At 40.1% G+C, this 25715-nt stretch overlaps 1 protein-coding gene across 13 annotated transcripts in view; it reads left to right on the top strand.

Moving 5' to 3' along the window:
* rimbp2b (RIMS binding protein 2b) overlaps window positions 1–25715 on the top strand; it is a 93299-nt gene that overhangs the window by 101 nt on the left and 67483 nt on the right. For all 13 annotated transcript variants that reach the window (XR_014088865.1, XM_008417456.3, XM_008417458.3 and 10 more), the window contains exons 2-3: window positions 85–213; window positions 14971–15093. Coding sequence is in view for 12 of the 13 variants with exons in the window: in XM_008417456.3 (XP_008415678.2) it covers window positions 85–213; window positions 14971–15093 (252 nt within the window). In the remaining variant the exon portion in view is untranslated. The remainder of the gene's footprint in view (window positions 1–84; window positions 214–14970; window positions 15094–25715) is intronic.

The raw sequence follows: 25715 nt of genomic DNA on the forward strand, positions 1-25715 counted from the left end.
TGGGTTACTGCTCTTCACAAACAGGAAGTATCATTGAGACGTATAATGTGACTGATAGGTGGCTTATCTGTTGTCATGTACCAGGGGACAATGGGCTGTGAGAAGACTTGCGCGGCGGAAAAACTCCTGAGACCTCACAGGGAAGTGGTGGAAAGCCAGAAACAGAGGTTAGCCACAGCAAAGAGGAGCAGTCGGATGAGAAGCACAGATAAGGTGGGCATATAGTGTGCTGTTTGTCAGTGTGCCGTTTGGTAAGCTTTCAGAGGAGAGGCTTTGACTGAACCGGGTTCTGCGCACAGCCCGGATCAGCAACAGTTGATGCTCGAAGCCGTAATCAGGATTCAGCGACCGCTCTTCATTTTCGACAATCTTGCCCAGATCAGACTTCTCAGCACAATCTGGTTTCCTGTTAACGTTTGAATAACTTACCCAACATTAGCTGCATTGCATTTTTCCCGTGCTTTTTCTTGTCACTAAAAAGATTACCCAACATGTTATTATGTAATGTGCATTAAAAGAAATGTATTATTAAACAGAGATCTTTGCTGTGGGCAGATTTGTCACGTGAATAACAATTGTGTGAAATCCATGTCTGATAGTTCAGAAAAAAGAACTATATAATAGGTTGTAGGATCCAAGACTATTTGTGTTTGCTGCTAAGAATATTTCCACAAAGGCGGACTACGTTGAATAATTACACAAATTACTATAAAATAAGTAACACAATCATATTTCAGAGTCTGCACTGAGAATCATTAGTTCAGGCTCTTTCTTATTAAACTTTAAGTTCCTACCTTTTCAGATTTTGTGCATCAGTTATTCATGCACACTTGGAGTAATTTTGTTAGGCTGGCCACTCTTCCATATTTTCCGAGCTGGAGGATAATGGCTCAAATTGGTTTGCTGAAGTTCCGATAACAAAAGAAATAACTTTGTGATCCTTTCCAGACTGATAGATTATTGACTTCTCATCAGCTCTTGACTCCTTAGATGAAGGCATGAGGTGTTGGTTTGTGAGCTCTTTTAACCTACTTCATGTTGTCACACATGGTATAATTAAGGGATTTATATTTAAGTTGGTTCAGTAGTAATCCATCCTGAGTGTGACCAGAGAAATTGAACCAAGAATATTTAATTGTTGCATCATGGCGTTTCCAGACAGGTTCAGGTTGTTTAGGAAAGCTTTTTTCCCTTAATAAATGAATGAAAGTGAATCGTTATTTGAAATCTTTAAGGTGGGGAGAGACTTTCTTCACTACCTCGTATAAGATTGGGAAAATCTTGGTACCTGGCTGACTGCTGAAGAACCTCAACATGACATCCTTAATACATAGAAGTGTCTCGTGTGGATTTACTTAGACTCCAAGAATATCCTTTCTCAGAGGGGGTGAGACGTGTGGGACCATTATGTCACTGATGCAGCATGGTGTCCTAAAGTCATACTACATGAAATCCTACACTGGTGAGAGGAGTAACACAGGTTTGTTTCTCGATAGCAGTGATGGAGTTGGTCCTCTTGGCTCCACCAAACACATACGTATTTGTCATCAGATATGATGAGCAATAGAAATCTAATGCTGAACTGAGCTCTTCTGTTTAGCTGTGTTTCTCTCCCAGATGAAACCAAAAACACAGATACTGCTGTCGTGTCTTCTGTGGACTTAGTTTTACCTTCCTGTAGACATGAAAACTGAGTGCTGCTGTGTTTCCCTTTTTTTCTATCTGCTCTCTGAAAAAGAATAAAATAAAATGCGGATGACTAGTTTGGCTGAGCTCGGTTCTGCTGAAGGCTGCCTTCTGCTTAATGGGAGATTTTTCTTCCTACTGCTGCCACATGCTAGCTCAGGAAGAGAGCCGGTTTGAGCTGCTGCAGTTGTTTTAGCTTTCTTAGCTAACATTTTGTGATCAACTGAATTAGACTGCATAATAAAATTACAACTGAATTGTACAGTATGTAACTGAATCTGAACCTGTCTACCTGTCTGTATGTTCACCAAATTACAGCCAAATGAAAACATTCTTTTCGGTGTTTTGCTGTTCTTCTTGAAAGTCTTGGCACCTAAAAGCATTAGCTACTACGAGACAGGCAGCTGTGTGTTTGGAGCATAAGCTACAAAAAGGACAGAAAAGAGGCTCAAAAAATATATTAATGTCTTTAAATCCCTGTCATTTTGAACTTCTAAAATGTGAAGTGAAACAGTGAAGTCTTGATTCTTTCCTGCCCCATAACCATGTTTACTGTGTAAAACATGCAAAGGTTATTTGTTATGGTTGTTTACACAGTCTGAGAAACTTACACCTGTTTCCATGAGCAGATAAGAGTTCTTTCACAAAGTCATGTGTACGAAACCTTTGGAGTGAACATTTACCAAGTAATGGTAAGACAGCCAAGTTCTCCACTGCGGCAGACAGTTTGCTCGGTTTGTCTTTGGACTCATGTTTGATGCCACATTCTTGTCTAGATATGATGCACAATTTGAGTTGAATAATAACACATTATATTATTACTCTTCTGCACTTCTAATAGGATCACACGTGGAGCTTTCTAAGTGTGTCATATCACCGTTCTTCAGAAAATCTAGCTACGTGCAGATGTACAGCAAGAAAAGGGGTAGCGGTCACCCGTAAGAAGAAGAAAAGAAAGAAAAAATTTTTTTAATTGACTGACTTTTGTTCTACCTGTCTGGTGCAGTTAAGATCAGCAATTTTACTCTCCTCTGAAGAAACTACTTTTACTTTCAAAGTTAGTCATTTTATTAGATGCATGTTTGGCTTCAGTATTATTAATTTTCAGAACACCTTCAAATGTGAGCCCAGCTCCTTCTTGTTTCCACACTCGGCTTTTAGTTAGCGTGAGTCTTTCACTAAAGGGAATGTCAAAGCAGTTGTTTACACCTCCAGACGTGTCTAAGTCAGTTTGGCTGAGGCAGGCCCAGAGCTGCTGCTGCGCTGCCCTCTGACATCCGTTGACAGCTGTCTGCACAGGTTTAGATCCCTTTTTAACATTCGAAGGTAGTCAGGCATCCACTGCAGTACTATTTAAAGAATCCATTGAACTAACACAAGTCCAGCAGCAGCAGCAGCATAGGCATGCAGCTGTGACGCTGCATGCCGTCACTACTGTCTTCCACGGTGAAAAACAAACTAATTCTTGAAGATAACTCTGTTTATTTATTATTTAAAAAATGTGAGAAAACCCTGTGTAGTCAAACGACGCGATAGAAGAGGTATGACTATCCCAAGATGTTGCTGAAAGCAGCCATTGTGGTTGAAACATCAGGTGTCCTTCCTGGTAATTTTCAGAGCTCAGCACCTTTTTTTGATAAATGTTTACACCGCAGTTAGAAGACATGTGTGGGAGGCTTTGACATCAACCGTGCAGCCCAGTATAGTACGTCCGTGAGCTTTTAACAGGTGCTGCACAATACATTCTCTCGACTGGGACTGTACAGGAAGAGTCGTAAAGGGGCAGCTGTGGTTGCTAAGCGTCCACAATCAGCAAAGTGTTTGTTTTTTTGGGTCCTGCTCTCTTCCTCTGTGCTTTTCTGAGGGAAAAATGCAACGCCGTCGTCAGCCACAGAGGGCAGCCACACTGTACATGATGTTCCACTCTCCTCCATATTTAAGCAGTTGGGGAGGAAAAAAAAAAAACCCACACCAGGATGGTCAAAATAATCCCCTTTAATACCCTTCTGCACTTTCCTGATCTGAGATTGGATGGTAACGATGTTACTGCTGTTTGTGATAGCTGATTGGTCTGGACCACTGTGCAGTGAGTGAGGGTTTCACAGGCTCAGCCTCCAGGGAGGTCTCGGTGGCATAATGACCCGTGACGAGGCAAGGCACTGTCCCGGTGTCAGTTTGCAAAAAAAAAAAAATTAAATCCTAGAAGGGAAGGTGCTGCAACAAAATCAGGAGCATATACTGGGGTGGGGGGGTGGGGAAAGACGCCTGAGGAACTTATGTGACCTTGCGAGCTTAAATCCTGACGGCTCATCGACAGCTTCTGACGGGGCAGCGCGTTGAAGAATGTTCCTGGGAGCGTTCATTGATTTTACCGTTTGTGACTGCCGAGAATCAGACGGAGAATGACCAGTTCTGATCTAAGAAAAACCAAAGGCGTCCTGGAGAGGGAGTGCTGCTCAGTGCTGCTGCGCATTGCACTGCCTCTGCACCCCTGCGTGCTCGAGACTGTGTGACTAAGCGTGCGTGTGTGTGAGAGAAAGTGATAGAGAGGGAGGAAGCAAGGGGGCGTGTTGATGTGTGTTCTCTGCTGCACAGCCTCGGTAGTGTGAGCTGAACGATGCTCGCTGGCCGTCTCTCTCTCTCTCTCTTTTTTTTTCTTTCTCTCTCTCTGTCTCTCTCCTTGTGCTTGCCCGGCTGTGCCTCTTTCTGCCGAGCACTGATGAACCATTTTATGCAACATAGCTGCCATAGCCACCGCTGCTTTTCTGTCCTCCCAGTACATTAGGAAACACATGGCATTTCATCGCCACTTTCTGCAAAGGTAATGTACCATCTACTGTCTGCTGTCAAGCCGTGTACGTTTCGCTGAGCCTCGGGTTGTTGCACTGACTCTGCTGCATGTTCCTCGCGGTGCTGGCACTGGTGTAGGGAGAGGGATGCTCAGAACATTTCTTAGTGGCAAAGGTAATTGAAATGCACCCTGCTTCCTTGCTTACACTCATAGCCTACTTTGGTATGCATTTCTTGGGAGATGAATGAGCCTGTTTTGGTCTGTGCTGTGCAGGAATTGCAGGCTCGACAGTCTACAGAGGAGCCAGAGGACACTGGATATTATTTGCAAGCAATAACTCATTGCCTTATTTTATTTTATTTTTTTTTAATCGCTTCAAGTCTCCAACAAAACGCTGCAGCGTATGGAAAGAAGCGTCCAGTTATAATAGCAAGTGCTGTTTTTTTTTTAGCTTTATCTGATGAACCATATTTTTTTTCATGATTTTTTTAAAAATCCTCAAATAAAATGTCAGTGTTTTTACATCTTGTGGATGCTAAAGATGTGTGTCAGTTTTAATATATGAGGCTACTAAAGAGAACTTTGAACTAAACTGAGCAAGTTGCTTGAATAGAGAGTATTTACCAAATATGCAAGGTTATCCATCAAAACTGGGCTTTATAAGATCGCACTGTGCCAACAGCTGATACTGTGTTACTGGTGTGTAAAAGTGGCCGTATGAGTGTGTGCTTGCACCTCTCTGTTTTGATTTTTAATAGCATGTGTTGTAAAGGGGGGCATTTAGGATTAATAAATGTATCTGTGTACATGTATGTTTTACCAATTGCTCCGGAGCTCACTTTGCAGTGATACTAGGTCCTATAGATGGCAGCCATGAGAATGAACACAACAAGGAATGAAAGTAGACGATCGACGCCGGTCTGTTCTATTTTTTTTTTTTTGTGGGGACAATTTTTTTTTCCTGTTTGCCTCTGCACGTTTGCACATACAAACAGCAGTTTTTAAAAAAATTATTATTCCAAGGTCAATTACTTAAAAGGCGACCACAAATGGGATTGTTGGTCCCGTCTCACACCTCCTGATATGAAAGAGGGCTCTGACGCTCGCCTCCCATTCATACTGTAGCTCATCCTGCCCACCTTGACAAGCAGGCATGGCCATTCATCATTTCAACCATTACCCCTGAGGTGCTAGCAAGTGGCTTTTGTCTTCACTATGCACAAGAGACAAACAGTCATCGTTCAAGCTCAAATTTCTTGTCTCTTCAGTGAGTTGAGGGCGGGGGATTTAACTAGAGGGAAAGTTCTGTTGAACATATTTTTTAAGTTACGGCTCCATCCTTTGGTTTTCCTAGATTACATATTTTTTAAGCCTGTAAACTTTAGGAAAATGATGCCATAAATTTATGATAAACTCTTGTTTCACAGTTTAACATCTACATAAACAACTCAACATAAACAAAGTCAGAACTTTTTACACAAAACGAGTGGTTGAACATGCACCCAGAAACCAGCGATAAGTGAGTAAATCCATAAACGTTTAAATCTTTGTCATTCAGCAGAAGGCGTTAGGTGGTGCCGTCGCTAATGGAGCAGCTAGTGGAGTGTGTCAGGCATTTGTCGGAGGTTTGTTAGTCACAGACGATCTCAGATAGACATGATAAACTGTATTACCAGAGCTTGATGGAATTTGATGGGGTGCACGAGGCTAAGTTGTGGAGCGGTAAGAAAACCTGGCATTTGGGGACAAATATGAAAGGCTTCTGGTCCCCCCAAGACGGGCTGACACCTAGAGAGTGTGTCAAGCATTTATAAAACTTTGTTGCAAGCTTACTTAACCATTAAATCACAAGAGCTTTGGGTGGACTTTCAGGAGGGAAGGATACAACAGCTGTATGACTCGGTTTCATGCTGAGCTGCTCCTTATTTCCTGACCTGAGGGGCTACCACACGCTGCTGACCGGCAGTCTGTCCCAAATCTGTCATCCAATTTATCTGATATTGATGATGTTGTAATCACTGCTATACAGTCTGTTTTGTATTCAGACAGATATATATTAGGGCTACAGCTAACGATTGTTATTGTTAGATTATTTTAAAGATGCAAAAACAAATAATTCAGTTATTTTTTGAAAATAAAATGTTTTATTGCCTAAATGTTGCATTCCTTTTGTGAGCACTTGATTTTTTGTAGCAAAGGATGCATCTGCAGCTAAAACAATACTTGTGAAAAGCTCCATCTTTTCTGTTTGACCTAACATCAGTACAGTGTAGTGCTTATCTGTTGATTATTTCTGGATTAGCCGACTGATAATTAGATCGCACAAGGTGCTTAATGGTAGAGCTGGTCAGTAAAACAATGTGATATCTACCAGCTGATCAATTTCAAAAATACATCCGAGAATTTTGATTATTTCACTGAACTCCGATCCAGAGCCACATGGCACTCTGGGGTATGTAGGCAAAGGAAAATCTTTAGCCACTTAACCTCTCACTGCCCAGTTAATACCACCAACAAACTCTGGTGTATTTCATGCCTTAGAGACCTGTGTGTATCTCAAACCTGACGTCCATCAGGCACATCTGCAAAAGGTACATTTTCACTACCGCGGACTTGTGATGCGCTGACTCTCACCAGAAACTGCTTGGGAGGAAACGGTATTCACATGAGCACAACCACTCACAAAAAGTCACGATGAATGCGATGAATACTGTCAAAGTCCAATTTGACAGCATTTTGGATATTTCAAAGCAAAAACGAATCAATAATTATTGTACCAGGCGAAGTTAAACCTATGCCACATGAGGAATTTTAGGTAGAACATACTTACAAAGGTGTTTTTATCTTAAATGCAGAATATGCACATTTTTGTACAGTTTTGGCTTATTTACTGCTCTTAGTGTATTGCTTTTTCAGTAAATGTCTTTATAATATATATTCCACACAAGGTAGAACCCAGCCCCACTCTGGGAAACAGCAAGGATTAGCTGGTATAGACAATAGTTGGGCTCTGCACTCATAATCATACAAGTCATTAATGTCCAAGAGATCTTCAGCATGTTCCAGCTTTAAATACATTAACGCGTCTTAGCTGGATATTACTTCTATGCTTTGCTCAGAAACGACAGCAAAGCATGACAGCGTTCTTAAATAGTCAAGCTTTTTTGACAAAGTTTCTCCTTTCATCCTGCTGCTAAAGAACATATTGCAGCAAATAGCATAGGCATAACAAAATAAGCATACAATTGAAATGTTGTTGCTCATAATAGCAAATGACAATCAGTAAAAGTGGTCTATTTAGGAGGGCTCAGTTAGTTGCATAAAGTCATTGCTTCACAGCAGTCCTTTCCCCTAAACAAGCATGTGGCAACAGTGGAAAGGGACGACCCGCTTTTAATGGAGAGGAACATTATGGAGTGTCTGCGGTCATGTCCGCGATGAAAAAATAAACGTGGACACTCTTTGACAGCAACAAAATCAGAATACAGGACACAGCGTTCACCGACGATCAGAACACAATCAGCGCTCCCTCCGGTGCTGGTGTCGAGGACACCCAGAAAGCCAAACATGGCCGCTAAGTGGAGGGTTAGCAGAGTGGGTAAGGCATGGCTCAGCATGGTCCTGAGTGACTGAGGCTGGGCTGTAGTAACAGCTGGAACAGTGCTGCTGCTGGCGCCTGGATGTGGCCTGGATAGAGCACGTGACCCTGCCACAGTGTGAGGCATTAGTGATATGAACAGCAGGGTCCACAGTGGCTGTTACATAACATCGTCTTCACTGGAAATCTCTGTAAAGATGACTTCAGGAGACTGTGACCGCGGAGTGAAAGTGCATTATCATTGTCAGCATCCACATCACCGGCTCCGAATGCTGGTCTGTTCTGTGCATGGCAATTTAAGCATTTGCCTTTAATGCGTCTGCAGGGTGTGTGTGTTTTGTTTTATTTAATCAGAGTTTTATATACACATTCTTTGGCTTCAAAGCCTCGAGGTTTTATCTTGTCTACTCACATTTTATTGAGTACTTGTTCTTGCCTTCTTGTAATTGTGACTATTTCTAACATCACTGAAGGTTGAAACACAGCATTCGACTGAGACGTTTCACCGTTTACGCAGTCGAAATCAGATATTTACATACCCTGTGCTCCGTTTTTTTCCTGCTGTGAGGCACTAAATGAAGCTAAACTCTTCCTGATTTAGCTGAGCTAGAACTATAAATTAGTTGTGATTTAGATAAAGGCTCTCACTTCAAATTGAAAAGATTGTCTTTGATCCTTTACTGGTCTGTTGCTTCTGGAACATAAAATAGAATTTGTTGGACTGGAAAAATAGACATAAATGCACGTTCAATATTTTTATTGGCGGTAAGCTCAAAAGTCCTCGAAAAAAAAAAATTCACAGGAAATCTCAAACACATGGACGAACGTAACAGCATAAGTTCACAGGATGGAGACAATGACCGTGGACCTCTTCATGTTACACTGAAAGAAATGGATTGACTGTGAAATACCAGGCAGGATTTGGACTTTGTTTGTAGAGATGGCTTCATATGAAGTAAATGTAAATTTGCTTTTGAATATTAATACAATTAAATTAAATAATACAAATTGATTAATTAATTAATACAGGCTGAAGTTGCCTGTAAGATGTCATTGTCACAGCTGGTGGTCGTATCCGCTGTCCCTCTCTCTTGGCCGTGACTCTGTTCCAAAGAAGATCCCACGTTTATTAACTGCCAGGTTGGTGTGATCCAGATCAGCATGGTCTGGTGCCAGTGTGCTTAGAGCTGCATGCATACGACGAAACGACCGAATGTTGCTGCCTCTATGGATCCTCCTATTTGTTTTTCACACAGGGAGGAGGGCGAGTTACGTTTCAGTCTTTTCTACGAGGAAGAGATGTTTTCCTGTATGAAAGCGTCTTTTAATATAAGATTTATTAGCTGTTTGAAAAGCTGCTTTTTCCAGTTTCACTTAAGATTTTTGGCTGTGCTCTAGTCTGAGCTCCTGGAACAGACGCTTCAGAGCGTTTTATGTCGCCCCTTTTAAGTTACAGGACAAAATCAGTTCCCCCCCCCTTTTCTCCTCCGTCTATCAAATCCAACAGACGCTTCAGCCGCAGTTTTCTCATAAGTCTGACGAGAAAAACACTGCCGTGTCGTTTTTCCCGTCAGCGTCAGCTGCAGATGACTTTATGCATGTTTAAAGCGATCGTTCATGCATACAATTATAATTAGAACTATAGAAATAAATAGCATGTGTATGTGAAGAATCGATTGCTGCAGGTGGGAATGAGCCATTTTCTGGTTTCACAGTGAGGTACAACTTTAGCGAGTCACATATGCCGACAAATATGATAGTGAGGATGTGTATTGAAAAAAATCAACAGACTATTACAGATAATCATGGAAATTAACTGCAGTGCTTTGCAGAAGTATTCATACTGGGCAGTTTTTCTTATTTTGTCGCATCACAAAAGCAAACATCAATGTGTTATATGTGACTGCGTGCAGGGCAACCATACAGGTCAAGGATTCGGTTGTGGAGATGTTTAAAGCAGGAACAGATTTTAAAACAGCAACTAAAGCTTTCAACATTTCAAAGGGTTTATACAATGAACCATCTGAAAATGGGAAGAGTATTAAACAACTGAAAACCTATCAATACCTCAGCAGGAGGAATGTTCATTAGAGAAATAATCTTATAACTCTGGAAGATTTACAGATATCTACAGCTAAGGTGAAAGAATATTTTAATACCACTGTTATTAGTCATTCACCCCACAAATCTTGTCTTCATGAATGAGATGCAAGAAGAAGGAAGGAAGCAAAATCATATAAAGTCCAAAATGCAGTTTGTACAGAGCAATGTAGGCCACACAGCAAACATGTAAAAGAAGGTTCTCTGGGCAAATGAAAACAAAATTAAACCCAAGGTATACATGTAAAACACTGTGTTTGTGTGGAAAACATCCCCTACACGCCACTCCAACTACATTATACCCAGGGTAGTGTGAAATGGTGATGGCAGCATCATGCTATGGAAATGCTATTCTTCAGTAAGGATAGGGAAGGGCGGTAGAGTTGATTGGAAGAGAGTTGCAAGATAAATACAGGATCATCCTGGAGGAAAAAGTGTGAGAGGCTGCAAAAGACCAGAGCAGATATTCATCTTCCATCAGGTCAATGACTGCAAGCATACAGGTGGAGCTACGATGGAAACGTTTAGGCCAAAGCATCATTATGTGTAGAATGACCCAGTCAAAGTCCAGACCTAAATTCAATCGATGGTTTGTAGATTTGATAACTGATGTTCAGTCTTTGTTTGTCTGACGTATTTTTTTGGCAAAGATTGGCAAACATTTCAAACTCTGGATGTGCAAATCTATTGTAGATCTAACCAAGAAGACTTGTAGGTAGAATCTAGCTGAAGGCTGTTTTATTTACTCCTCAGTCAGGGAGATCATCTTAGATATTTATTCATGAGAGTAAAAGATTTTCTTCTATTTCACAGTCTCGTGCTACTTTGTTGTTTGTCACGTAAACTTCCAATGACATGCTTTGCCGTTTGTGGCTGTAATGTGACAAAATTAGAAAAAGGTTTGGGAAGCACGAAAAGGTCGAGTGCTTTTTGCGTCAACAGGTTTGTTTCTGTGTTTGTTCTTGCGATTTGACGCTATGTTTGAATTTGCTCAGAGAGGTGGGCCAATCACACATGAAGGTGGGGGCCGGGGGATGATTATGTGGATCTTGCCAAAATCCACAGGCACTGACGATTATTTGTCAGGATTTGTTTTGTGATAAAACAGCTTATCTCCATGGGTTTAATCTTGGAGTCTGTGCCTGCCTTTGTGGTTATGCTAAAGGTTTAGGTTATTGTGTCTGCCCCCGTATCCACGCTGTGCTTCACACAGCTTCAGACTGATTTTAAATTAACATCTTGCTAACTTGTTGAATTGTCGTCCTTTCATATGCACATCAGCAGGCTCTGCATTGTTCCGTTCACACCGCTCGCAGACACGACAGAGGAGGACTCTTCTAACGTGTTTGTTGGACACCACTTTCAGTTTTCATGTCCTTAAATCAATTACGTTCTGCTTTGTGTACTGTCCACCTCATTGGAGGTTAACTGCCTGCTTTTTGATTAAATGTTATTGGCAGGCATTGCAACAGACACACTGTGCCAGTCGGTTGAAGTCGTTGCACACCTCTACTAATACTGGGGATAAATAATGGGATGTAAAGTGGCTGCAGAGTTCCCCATTCTTTTTTTTTTTACGTCGAGGTAAATTTCATTCTATTAGACCAGAAAAGTAATATTTTACAGCAAAAACAAAATATGTGTTTTGTCCAGTGGCCTCTACAACATAGTGGCTTCTGCTGTGCAGTGATTTGTATTTGTTGACTCGCTGATAAGGTACATTATGTTACAGGTCTCTTCAGGTTAGGTCAGTAGGCTTGCTGCCCAGTCCATTGTCTCCATGCTGGCCCATCAATGAGCAGGGGCGCAGGATAATTGCATAAAGAAGCTGTAATAAGGGGAATTGGATTAGCTTTGCCCTAACAAAAATAAATTAAAGAGGTTATTATGACATGCAGACTCCTAAACAGACTCATTACAGCTGCTCATCCAAATATAGCGTAATGCACTGCATCATTTGCCGTCAGTTAAGCACAACAATTTTCAACAAATAACATCACGTTTGACCGACGTGACGGCCCTTCGAAGCTTTAATCATTATCTGATATGAGATGCAGGGCAGAACATGCAAAAGCACAAAGGATCCCATTACAGAGGGGAAGAAATATTTCTTACTGCACTTTCTGACTTTAATGATCTAAAACTTTTTTTATTTCGTCTCCCAGATTTTTAGACATCCTTGTTTTTTTGTGTGTTTTTTTTTTACTAAATGTGTCATTAGCCACACCAGGTGTCGGGGAGCCACTTTCCAACGTTAAGGATGTTTGGGAAATAGAAAGGCTTATGTTTTTCTTAAGACCTTGCACAGATAACCTTTAAAACACGTTTGGTCAAAACGGAGAGAAGAGAAGAATAATCTTCACAATTCTTACTAAAAGCTATCGAAGATATAATCTGTTTACATCAGAAAGGGAAAAGTGGAATAGTGAAGAAATAAAAAGGGGACTCTATTGTTGAAGAGTTCATAGCCTCTTCCTCCTTCATGTATTTTATTGTACTTTATTTCTCTTGTAAGTAAAACTCGCCTGCAAGTGTCACAACACTATATATGTATATATTCAAGTGTCTGTTTAGCTGATTATTCTTTAAAGCTGTCATCTAGATCTTGGAGATTTGTTTACCTTTTATATATTTATTCTGAAGGCAAAACTTCCAGCGGTGAGTTTGAATGGAGTTATTTTTTTTGTTTGTTTTGAAACGTATTTATGAAAAAAAGCAGTCAGAAATGGCTAACTTTATACTAATTTGTTCTTCTAGGACTTAAAATTTTTTATTAATGGCAGTGAACAACAAAAATAAATAACATGCAAAATAATATTGCAACACATAAATAGCTGCAGACGACACACCGACCTGCGTGCAATAAAAGGTGGAGCTGTTCAATGGCACAGTTGTTGCTTTGAGAGCCTTGCCTTGCGGCGGGGGTAAGGTACAGGACAAAAACACCCCGTTTCCAGATGTCTTCCTGGGTTAGGGAGAATCTAGCGTTGCCCCTGCCATGAGAAACAAACACTAATTGCCCACTGGCCCCTGGTTGGAGATGTGCAGCTGGGGACAAGCGGTTAAAAATAGCATCACTTGTTCCCATGAGTGGCGGGCTCAAAGCAGCGCAGCATTAGCATTCAGCATTAAAACACGGCATGGATTTAAAAAAAAAAGAAAAAAAAAAAGGTCATTTTCTGGCCATGGTCACAAATGTTAATGTTGGGTACCGACAGAGTACAACAGACTGGGGCAGAGTAAACTGCACCCCGGGGCTGTGTCCCTCTACAGCCCACCCTACTGAACCACTGTCCTCTGAAAGATCTCAGGAAAAATATGGCATGGAAGCAGCCAAGGGAATGTCATGACATCCGTGTTGTTTTGCTTGTAGCTCAGCAGCTTCCATGCTTGTTAGATGAAGTGCTTGTCTCCACGCAGCGATGGCCCTTTACACTTGAGTCGAGTTACAGTTCTCCTTCTATGACACAAAAGCAGCATCTGGTTCCACCTGACTGGAACCATAAATAATTTAATAGTGGGCATTATTATTTCCAGCCAGCACCACTAGCTTGGCAATAACAAGCGACTTAGGTAGTGCTATCAACCTCAGTCACTAAGTGGTTGAACACAGAGAGAGGATGTTATTTTTACCTTGCTGGCATCTTACACTTTAGTGGGTTTGTGAGTATCTGCTTGAATGAGTGCTTCAGTGTTATTTTTAAGTAGTACGCTTTGCAGTGTTTGTTGGGTAAACAAAGCTGTACTAAGCACTGAGGAGAGCTAATACAATCAAGATAGAGGCCACAATCTAGTTGCCCTGATGTCACTCACTGAAAGCGTTACCAGACAACGTTCTCGTGGGACAGTGCTGTTATTTGATTTTTATCACTTGAAATCTACAATTAAATGCTGTATCAACTGTTTTTTTTTGTTCATTTATTTAACTGAAGCTGTCCATTAAGGTAAAAACATATTTTGTTTGCACATCTCAAGTTTCTTGGTGCCTTTGTTGAAAATGCTGGGGCCAGCACGAAATTCTCATGGAGTGAAAGTGTCATGTACTGACTTTGTGTCATAAACAAACTTCTTTGTGAAATGGAGAAAAGTTTGAAGTTTAGGGCTATAAACCTCAGGTAACAAGTTGGCGGACTATCACAGGGAAGCATCGAGATATATGGGACAAAAGACTGTGCACGCACACACTCATAGCTCAGGGCAGAGCCTAACATGGGACCTGGAGAGAGCCTGTGCACGCACGGGAATAAAAGCACAGGCTGAGACTCAAACACATCATCTTCTACTTTTTATAATAACACAATTACAACAAGCATTGAGTACAGAAGTTTTAAAATTGACAATTAGTCTTACTTCAGTTAATAGGCCACAACTGTCCACGTTTTCTTTTTTTTTTCACTTCAAATTTTCCAGTCATATTGATATTTTCTGTGAGCACGAGAAAAGTGTAGCAGCCACCTTTAAGCAGACTAACCAACAGTGCTCAACAGGTAGAGTCAGTGTGGCTCTGGAGAAACCTCTGGTCATGCTAACACTTTAACTAGCGTCACTTTAAAGTGACGTTAAGCCATAGGAACAGTACGGCGAAAGATTCTAGCAGTTTTGAAACTGAATCTCGCTAAACATTTTTTACACCTTGATGCCGTGAACTGATGGTTCCAGAATAACATTAAAGTTTAATAACCAGTAATTCAGATATTGTTTCCAAGTATACATGTGTTACACAAGGAGGACAGTTCTTTCCATGGATGACAGAACCAACGAGCAGTGACTGACTTCATCCTTGTGATCTTTTCAGCTGAAAAATGATGTTTTGCCCCTTCACTGTGTGGACAACGTTCATCCACTAGAGGACAACAGCAGAGCTCCACAACTACACCAAGAGTCCCTGAACCACCAAAAGCTCCATCAAGAGTTACTGGTGAGTGCTCTGTGTGAAAGTGAGATGAAGGCTTGTTGACGCTCACTATATCATGGGCTATTAGGGGCAGTCGGAGTCTCCACTGGAGGCGTTCGCCTTCAGCTTTTTTCTGGCGTTTGTTTTGCTCTCCCTTTAACTGGTGAACCACAAATAATCTTGCCTTCAGTAGTTGGGTTCATTTTAAAATGAGCTGCGCCTACTTTGGTTTATGTTCTTTGAATCCTTCCTGGTTCTGATTGAGGTCAAAGAGGCAGATTTGTTGGTATTTTGATGAGTGAAAATGTTTAAAAAGATTTAATTTCCTATCTAAAATAATACAATTTACTTACAAGATGGTTATGATGTTCAGTTTTGTACTCAAAGGTGAACTATAGACAAAGGTGCTTCTTGTTACCACACACCTATCGGCCACGTTAACTGGCTGATACTGGTTTGGCTACCATTTTTACTTTAGAGCTACCTTTTCTTCAAGAAACCGATTTGATGATTTTAGTTTTGTTAGTTTAGTTGTACTATCCAGCTGAATTAGCCATAAGAAGATGGGTTCACTGCGGTCATAAAGGCATGGACGCAATCAACATCATTGCTTAGGCAGGCTGTTGTGTTTCACAGTTTCAGAGTTTCTCAATAAAATATCCTACACATTACACTACCACCTCCAGCTTTACTCACTGATGAAAGCTGAGGAGGATCCATGCATATTTCTGTCTCATCATCTTAATATTCATCGGCTCAGGCAGTGTTTTTCCAGTCTGTTGCTGTCTAATTTTGATGAGTCTTGGCTCAGTTTAGCCTCAGTTTTCTCTTATTAAATGAAAGGAGTGGCATCAAGTACGATCCTTAATCAGTCTCCTTAAAAGTTTGATGAGTTGTATGTTCAGCGATGGTCTTCCAGATGTTTTGTTTGTTAAAAGTGGTTTTTCAAGCTTCTATTGTCTTCCCATTATCTCACATCCGTCTCCCCATCCCACTTTAGACCCTCTCACCATGAAGCAATTTTTTTTTTGTTTTGCTCCTCACTTTCTCTTTTTCTGACAATAAACCGAATGGTTGTGCAAACCCTTGCAGATCAGCAGTTTCTGAAGTCTTTCACTGATAACTATGCTGCATTCAGACTTCTGTAAATCCGATTTCTTCTTCGAACTTCAGCAAGTTGCTTGCATCACATATAGATTACTAAATGTATTGAATTGCTTCTGTCTGCCTCCCGTAATTCCATGTGTTGTTATTCTGATCCAGTAGCCATGTTGCTGAAAGTTTTACGGATGGTAAATGAGTTTTCTGGGGCTTTTGCAGGCTTAGACTATTTCAGGGATTCCTTGGCGATGTGTAGTCCCACATAGACTGGTGGTAATTCTGCCGATTTCTCCCGCTGTGTGTAGACCAGTTTAAATAATCTCTGTTAATTAGATTCCAGTGCAGCAAAACAGAACGAGCTGAGTATTTATGTGTGTAATTGTGCCCACGAGGCTGCTGGCCCTCCTTCCAATGTCTCGTCAGCACTTAGCAGACTGTTGTTTTCATGTTACGGGTGACATCTTTTCACAAAGCCATAAACCGAAGCTTTGTTATTAACAGTTTTTGTGTGTTGACTCACAATGGAGCTGACATTTGCTAATGGTGTGATGAGTTTGAGGAACAATTTTGGCTGCACGGTTTACAAATAACAAAGCTGTTGTCTCGATCACAAATTTTAATGGCATGTTAATTAAGATTAGTTCGGATAAAATGCAAAAGACAAAGGCTCAGATTCTCAAAAGGCTCGCAGATCCCTCAAACCCTCTCGTCTCGCGCCGAGAGTGTGACCCCCTTGCGTTAAAGTCCGCCAGCTGTAGTCTGGCGGGGTGTGAGGTTAGCACCAAGAACCGTGATTGTTTACATAATGATGGTGGTGTGAACCTTATTTTTAAAATTTCTGCCCACTTGTGAGAGGGATTGCTTGATAATTAGCTTGTCAGCATGTCTTCAGGGTTTGCTTGGCATTTCAGTCACGCGCAGCAGCCTGCTTAAAGCAACTGAGCATGGCTGGAAATAAAGTGGAAAGTAAAATATTTGTCCTTCTTATTCCCAAAGATCTTTGTATGATTTCACATGAAAATTGTTTAAAGACTTAATGATTAATGAGACTTGTATAACAAGAACCTTTGACCAAAGGAAACTACTTTCAGACCTCATCTACTTTCACATATGTATCATAATATTAGAAAGAATCTAATATCACAGCAAACATTACTAGTTCTTTGTAGTAACCATGTGTCTGATTCTTTAGAGGCAGACAACAGATAATGGCAAGGAAAGACAACAGATAATGGCAAGGAAAAGAAGGAATTTTAGTAATTTAAAGTGTGGGTGAGAGGCAGTGGTGTTCTGTCCCTTGGGAATAAAAAAAAAGAGGAGATGATGATGATGAATTCAAGAAATCTGTCACAGCGTCAAAAATTACAAATATTACATGATCCTGTGTAACACTGTGGGGGACTTTTTCAGAAAACTCCATTAGCCTGCAGCTCTGGTATTTTACGACAGAGATACAATCAGCAAACTTCACGTGCATTCTGTTGATGGTGGTTTCCCTTTGATGCAGCCGACTGTCGCTGCGCCGTCAAGTTTGTGAGCAAAAGTTTAAAGAACAAAAGCTGGTTTTAATAGAAGGGATGCTTTCAGTCTGGGGATAAAAAAAACAGACTTTATCTGAAAATGTAAAGAAAATAATCCAATCTATGGTTAAGTACATCTACCTCAGGGTTCTCCCCAGTTTATTATAAGCCTGGCGGGCCACCAGGCTTTACCTGTGCCCCCACCATGCTAAGGATTGCTTATTTTATTTTCGTCTTTTTAAAATGTTTGCATTTTTAAGACTTTATAGTTGGTGTTCAGGTATTAATCTTTCAATCTTCTGATAATACATAATTATTGAGTGATATTTTAAAATTTCACATCAACTTTAAACATTTTGTAACTCAAAAACACGACGGGCCGCTGGATGAATGACTGACCTAATACCCAACCACTGGGCTTAGCAAGTTTTCTGGGGGAAATCTTGTATTTTCTTGCATACATTTTGCTAAATTTGATGACAAAGTCAACCTGCTGTCACACAGTTTAATACACAAATACACCGGACTAGTTAAAAAATAGCCTGTGCTAGTACAAGATTTTTCTGCACGTTTTCAAAATAGTAACTTTTTTTTTCAGGTACTGATACTTTAGGTCAGCTAGTCGTATCTAAAAAATCCTGACCATTATTTGCATCGTTGGGGTGGAATAATGCCCAAGCATGATACATTTCTGTGATGTAGTCATCTTGTTTTATTTTAATTCAGCTTATAACATTTACTGGGTATCTACTCTATGAAAGACCCCAAGTGGTCAGATAAATAATTAGCTGAAATAATTAGTAAAAGTCGGCTTTTGTTTGTCTCTCCCTTTTAGTCATCCAGCATCCTGTTGGGAGGGAACTGACTGACTGGCATCGTTTGGAGTTAATTAAAGCGAAAGAGTCTGACAGGCTCATGAATAATAGTGAGATCTTTCTGTTTCTGTGTGGGTATCAGCCATGTCAGAGGAGTCATAAGACGGAACAATAATGCAGAGAAATACAGATGGCATTTAGCTGGGACTGATTTATAATCTGCATTCTCATGTAATTTACACCTATTAAAATTCTGACATGTTCCTCCAAGTTCTGCAAATTCTTTTCATAGTTTATATCTAAGATATTCAATTGAAACTGAAAAATCTGGCTGATATGCTGCTTGATGTGTTATTGGCAGGCGTTTGCAATTTAAGCAGCCAATCTAGTAGCTGCATTTATTTTCCTTGGCACTGATTGGCTGTACCCTGGAAGAGTGGAAATAATTAGGACTGTAGATATATGCAGTAGGGCTAAGACTGTTTCCACTGTGTGCACAATATTAATGCATATTAAGGTATATTTGGTCTTTGACATATTAAAATAGGCAGTTAGATTGACAGGATTTTAGCTATTCACTGTAGCTGTGGTGTCTAATCCCCTTAAACACCAGGGCTAAACTGTACGTGATAATATTTGAGTCTTTATACTTCAGTTAAAATAAAAAAACAGCCACTTAATGCACACTATCATTTCTCTTGTGGGTCATTTTGTTTTTATTAGAGGCTGCAGTAAGACTTGCACACGTGTGACTGGAACATGAGTGTTTCAGAGTCCAATGATTGTGCTTTTGCAGGTGGGGAGAATAAGCATATGGAGGCCATAAGTGCTAAAGATGCATAGCTAAAGAACATCAACTATCAAGTGTGAAAACACCCATAGAAAATCCTGGTTTTGCTTTTAGACCTAAAAAAGTGTTAAAATACAGATCGTAAAACACAAGCGAAATTAATTGCTTCACAGGAAAGCTCTCACTTTCATCACTTGCATTTTTAATGTGGTCTATTTCTCCAGAGACACATAGTTCATCTGATTTGCTTTTTCATTCTGTTCACATTACGTCTCATCTAATGTCAGTGTAGTCAGATACTCCCCCCCCCAACCCCCCCCAAAAAAACCCCAAAGAAAAATGTAAAATGTGAGAGAGTTTGATGTTTATTATTTATTGTTTTGGAGTAGTTGAGCAACAAGATACAAAGCAAAGCACAGTTTTTTCAGCATTTTTTCCCTGCTCAACTACAAATTACAAAGGATCTCTTTGCTTCATGCAAAACTGACTGAACACTGACTGTGGTAAAAATGGCAATTTTCTCAGGGAACATAGAGCACAAGAGGAAGGAGCTGCTACGTTAGCGAAGTGACTAAGTATCTATTTATACTGAAATATCCTTTTTCAGACATTTTCTATATGTGGGTTGCATGAGCAGATTTGCTGTCTGTTGTGAAGATAATTTAGCAATTTAGTGGCTTGTGTTGTAATGTGATATGCAATGCTTGGCAAGGCGATTCTCCAAACACCATTTGCGAAACACGTGTTTCTCTTTCTCTCTGCTTCATTACTGTGCTCTTTATGCTCCACTTGAAAATTGATATGGAAGCCGTCTCTTTTCGGGGGGCTTATCGTCAGAACCGAGGGCTTATTTGAGCTGCATTCAGTTTGATGACAACGTGAATCATCAGGCCAAGAACCTTTAACACCCCGGTCCCGGTATGGCAAAGTATAGGCAGCATACAAAGCTGAAAAATATTGAGTGTAGTTTATTTCAAGTATTGCACATTTCAGCAGCAAGGCAGTTCAAAGTGCTTTACGTCATGAAATAATTTTTACCATCCCAAATGCTTGTGCAGCACAAGATTTACTGGCAGTGCCTGCACCTTATCATCACCTTATCACCTTGCATACAAAGCTACACCTCTTGAACTTGTGATAGATGTGATAGTGGTGCATAATTGTGAATTGACAGGTAAATCATGTCTGCTTGTGCACTTCTTTTTTTTTTTTTTTTTTTTTTTAACCAATATATGTATTCAACAACCTTTGTCTGCAGTTGCAGTAGAACATTTTTTGAGGTTTATCTCTATCACTTTTGCACATCTAGAGACTAATATTTGGCAGTTTTTTTTTATTTTTTATAAAATAGCTCAAAATTAGTCAGACTGAATGCATTCATGAATATGGTTTGGTCCTAAACCATTACATTGTAGCTCTTCACGGTGGAAGGGGAACATAAACGTACCTTTGCCAATGAGCAGGGATGGTAGGTGAGTGTTTGTGTTTTTGTGCATGTATCAATATTGGAGGCTTTAAGCGCTGGGGGCAAACCTCATGTTTACATCACTTGTAATGAAATTAGAGCTGCGTGGCGCCCACACTACGGGCCTTCACTGATCCTCTAATTCAATTACTCCCCTTATTAACGCTCAGATGCTGCTGGCTGACCCCGGACCACATTCTTTCCTTGCTACGCACCATTCACTCAACAGCTCCTTTTTTCTTCTCTAATGGACTGATTAGTTCTCTTTGTTTTATTGATGCACGTGGGTTATCCAGGATTCTCCTTGACAGCAGAGTATGACTATTTATCCTGAAGCCTCCGTTGTCAGAATGACACAAAAATCTTCAGAGGATAATATCAAGTTCTGATGATTTTGGGACATTTGAGAAAAGCCAAGTAACTGAGATCAAGGATATCTGAATTGGTGTGACGAGGAACAGGAACTGTCACTTAAATAAACAGAGTGTTGGGTTTTCCTCAGTTTAGTCATATGTTTTTGTCACTCTTCAATATACGTTTTTATAGAAATGACGCGCATGTTCATGACTACATTAAATAGCACTTTGTCTCAAAGTGCTATTTATGATTTGTAAAAAGATGTTTTGTGATATTTTTAGTCAATGTTTATTTCTCCTTTTGTTTTTATACATGCTGCTCTTTTAGTTCAAGCTTATCTGTTGACCTGTCTTTCAATGGTTACTTTGAAAAGGAGATGTTTTAAATAAATCTCTTAGCCATGGTTACCTCCTTGTAACTATGTGCTGACCTTATTGCTTTGCCTTACTCAAAATAAGGTGGTTGTATGAACCATTAATCATTCATGGAGATGAAAAATAAGAACTGAATCCTGTTTATAACACATTATTTTTCTCATAATTCCATATTCGCATGTTCAAGGTTTCCCCCAGAAAACTTGGCCATTCATCCAGTGGCCCGTCGTGCTTTTGAGTTAAAAAATGTTTAACGTTGAGAGAAAATGTTAAAATATCACTCGATTATCATGTGTTATTGAAAGGTTGGAAGATTAATACCTGAACACCAACTATGAAGTCTTAAAAATGCAAACATTTTAAAAAAACTTCAATAAATAAGCAATGTTTAGCCTGGTGGGGACACAAGTAAAAAGCCTGGTGGCCCGCCAGGCTTATAAAACACTCTGGGAAACCCTGCATGTTTACGTAACACCTAGAAGTTTTCTCAGTAATTGTTTGCCAGTCGTTTTTCATAATGAAACCTAGAAGTGCTTTCATCACTGCTTCATGCCAACAGCCTGGCATAATGGTTCCACATTGCATCACATAATTGCATCACAATCTACGCCGTGTTTTTGTTGTTTTGCTGGAAAACAACTTGGTGATTAGCCACCTGTAGTTCCTATTTACCTAACATTAAAAACAGTCAGCATTTGTTTTGTTTTCTCTGCACCAGTGAAAAGCTCAGTCAAGAAACAAAGCAACAGTATTCGTCAAAGTGTTATCAGAATCCTTGCTTGGTTTCCTCCAAGGTCAGGTGTGTCTGAGCTCAGCTGACACCAGCCGCCTTCATGTGCAGCCTGGCCTGTCTCGATAGCCACATATGTAAGCGTCACATTATACTTTTTATTCATTCAACAGCGCCGTGGCATCCCAAGGCAAAGCCAGAGGTTTTAATGCTGGAAAGCGTGCATATTGTGACACGACAGCAAATATTGTGCATTGCATGTTGAAATCGTAGAATGTTCTCGAGCTGAACTAGCTACAACTTTGAAAACATTTGCTTTTTATCTCTGATTAAAAGCTGGAGGACGTCCTTTATATGGATTTATCACATGTTTGCACAAACGCCCTGTTTTTGTGACCTGCCTGAGCTCATGCATGACACAATGGAGCTAAATCATCTTGTGCCAATATTTAGTCTATCAAAACTAAGTCACTGCCAAGTTCCTCAATCTCCAGGACCTGCATGGAGCTTATTAAATTTTCAATCTGCTACCGGCTCTCTTTTTCGCCTCACAGGATGAATGTGGCCTTTTAATAATGTAACCGGTTTTAACAAGATTGTAAAATGTTCATCGAACTTTCATAGACTCTTTTAGCAAAGTGACAAATTCATAAGATGGCAGGAATTATTTTGGCAGTCCATCAATCATTTTTCTTTTTTGCCTCCGTGTAGATCGGAGTGATTTGCCGAAGTTTACAGCTTTCTGCAAAGAAGTTGTTTGAGTCATCCCTGCGGCTTAGAAATAAAATAAAAGTATGAAATAAGACATTAAAGTCGCACTTCTGGAACCTAACAGTGCTTTAATGATCGCTCCTCTTCTCCTCTTCCTCATCTCTAATGTGCATAAGCTACACAAGTCTAAATCCTCAAAACAAATCTTCCCTTCAGATGCATCCACATCTGCCACATAATGTTTTTATTGAATGAATTAGTTGATAGTTGGCGATTCCTCTCTGTTTCCACACACAGTGTGTGTTTCGGTGACGTTAGTCGTCAGGTCTGGGTCAAGGCAGAGTGCACGTGAACGCCTCTAGCTGCCGTAGCGTGCACGCTGCGGCCTCTCAGGCATTGTTTGAGTAATGTGACCTTCATGGGGAGATTAAAATATGTAACAGGCGTACATTGATTTCTGGATTGGCCGTTGGTATTTATGGACACAGTCAGTGCATAAATATTGATACTTTTGCTCCTCTGGAGAGAAGAGGATGAGTTTGTCTCGAGAGCCAGCAGAGGGGAAACGAGTGAGAATAGAAACAAGGATTTGTATGCGATGTAAAAGTACAATTCATAGCGCATGTGATTTGGTAACCTAAATCGGCTTGTGACCCGTCAGCTTTAATAGGGTCACTCTCATTACATGGTAGCTAATTACAATGCCTGTTATTTATATCGCTAAGCTTTAATATCTGGTAAAGGAGGCGCTTCAAGGAGTAGCTAGCTCATACCTACATGAAGTTAAAACCTCCCTTTTTGTCTCAAAATGCTATTTATGATTTGTAAAAAGGTGTTTTGTGATATTTTTAGTCAATGTTTATTTCTCCTTTTGTTTTTATACATGCTGCTCTTTTAGTTCAAGCATATGGAGATGTTTTAAATGAGTCTCTTAGCCTTGTAACTATGTGCTGACCTTATTGCTTTGCCTGAAAAAGGCATCACAGGCGAGGATATTAATACTTCTTATATGAATGCACTCTAATCAACTATTTATTAAATCATGAAGAACTTCAAAGAGAAAGAGAGAGAGAAAGGTGTTTAGGTGCTGTGAAAAAAGCTTTTATGTCTAAGAGCGTCCGCCGGGTGTCTCCTTAAAAGGAGAAACTACCTCCAGTGCAGAGCTTGCTCAGCTATGGCATCATACGTGATTGATCAGATCTGGCCAATGATTCAGGAGAAGTTTGGCGATGAAGAATTCACTTTTCAGCGAGATGTTAAAGAAATAACAAAGTAGGTCAGGGATCAATACGTTGACGTTTTGGCTTCGTGGCCGTTAGACGCCTTACATCCTAAACTCAGTCAGGTGTAGAGATTTCCGCAAAATTCAAATCTTTGAAAAATATTTGAGGAAGAGATTATATACCAACACAGAATAAGAAAAATCTGCAAAAAAATAAATAAAAACGACACATATTAGATATTGTGGCTCTATTTGCTAAAGAGTAGAAAAAGGATCCTATAACTAATTGGACAGTTTTCATTATTTACAAAAACATGTCTGTTTCTTTTTCTTTTTCTTTTTTTTTTGGATATAAAGTATTTGGAGGTTGCTAATTGACCAGAGTCAAGTACCCGTTAATTAGAGTGGTGTTGTGCTGAAATTAAAGGCCGCTGAGAGCTCCCAGCATTTCTCCTAGACAGAGAGAGGCTCTAGCTGATAAGCAGACATGTTATGAGCTTCGTTACTGTTTGCTGCAAAGCCCTCTGCTGTTTTCTCAAATTTCCCTCCTGTTGCAGCTGACAATTTCTTGTTCATCAGAGCATTTTGCTCAGTTTTCCAGCATTTTTATTCCGTAAGCTTGTTGTTGACACTCACACGCCTCTTGCTACATTTTGAAACCGTTTTTGAAGTTTTGTTCTTAGGAGGTTCTTCATGATAAGTGTTAGGGGGCAAGTGGTTCTGACAGTCTAAGTGGAGATGACTCAAAGTTGCATTACTTTTTCTTCAATGAAATGTGAAAAAAGTGGCCGTCAGGGGGATTCGTGCAGATTCCTTAGATCAATCTTCAATCTCTGTTTTTGTTTGTTCACTTGTCCTTTTAGTTGCTAGAGTTTAGGTTTTTTTTGAAGTGATGTTCTGTAATGTTATTATTAGTAATAGTTTCCATTCTGTAACTTGAACTGAAATGTGCATATTGATAGGATACCACCTTGTATTTAAGTGATCAGCCCAAATTATCTGATCGTGACAAGAAAAGCATCGGTATAGCATTTGAAATGCTGTGCAAAAGCCTGTTACACAGTTCAAATTTTGCTGCACCCTTTGCATACTTGGAACAACTGATCAGTTCCAGTTAAAGACGACTGATGCTTTGTGCAGCTTCACTCTACATAACTTTAAAGTACCAAAACGTTGAGTAATGTCAGCTAAAATGCTCTTGTATCCTATGGATGTAAATAATTTACCAATTGCCTTAATTTGCTAAAATTAGCTAAGATTGGGATCTATCTGACTAGCTGTTAGCCATTTAGCGCTTTCAGGACTTATTTCTAACAAACCCACAGCTTTGTGACCGCTTCTTACTTCAGATGAAAGAGCAATTAATGATAACGACAGCGTATTCCTTCAGAAAAATTCAAACTAACCCTTCTCTATTTTACCGATTTTCAGTTTTCCTATCAGCAATAAAACGTAGCAAAGGATAAGTTTCACACTAGCTGTTTGCTCAAGTCTCTCAGTATCTGAGCAGAGTTGAAAACGGATCACATCAAAGTGCCGGACGGGGAGCTACTGAAGTCTC

The sequence above is a fragment of the Poecilia reticulata genome, chromosome 9 (assembly GCF_904066995.2).
Source record: "Poecilia reticulata chromosome 9, P_reticulata-male-v2, whole genome shotgun sequence".
NCBI classification, from domain to species: domain Eukaryota; kingdom Metazoa; phylum Chordata; class Actinopteri; order Cyprinodontiformes; family Poeciliidae; genus Poecilia; species Poecilia reticulata.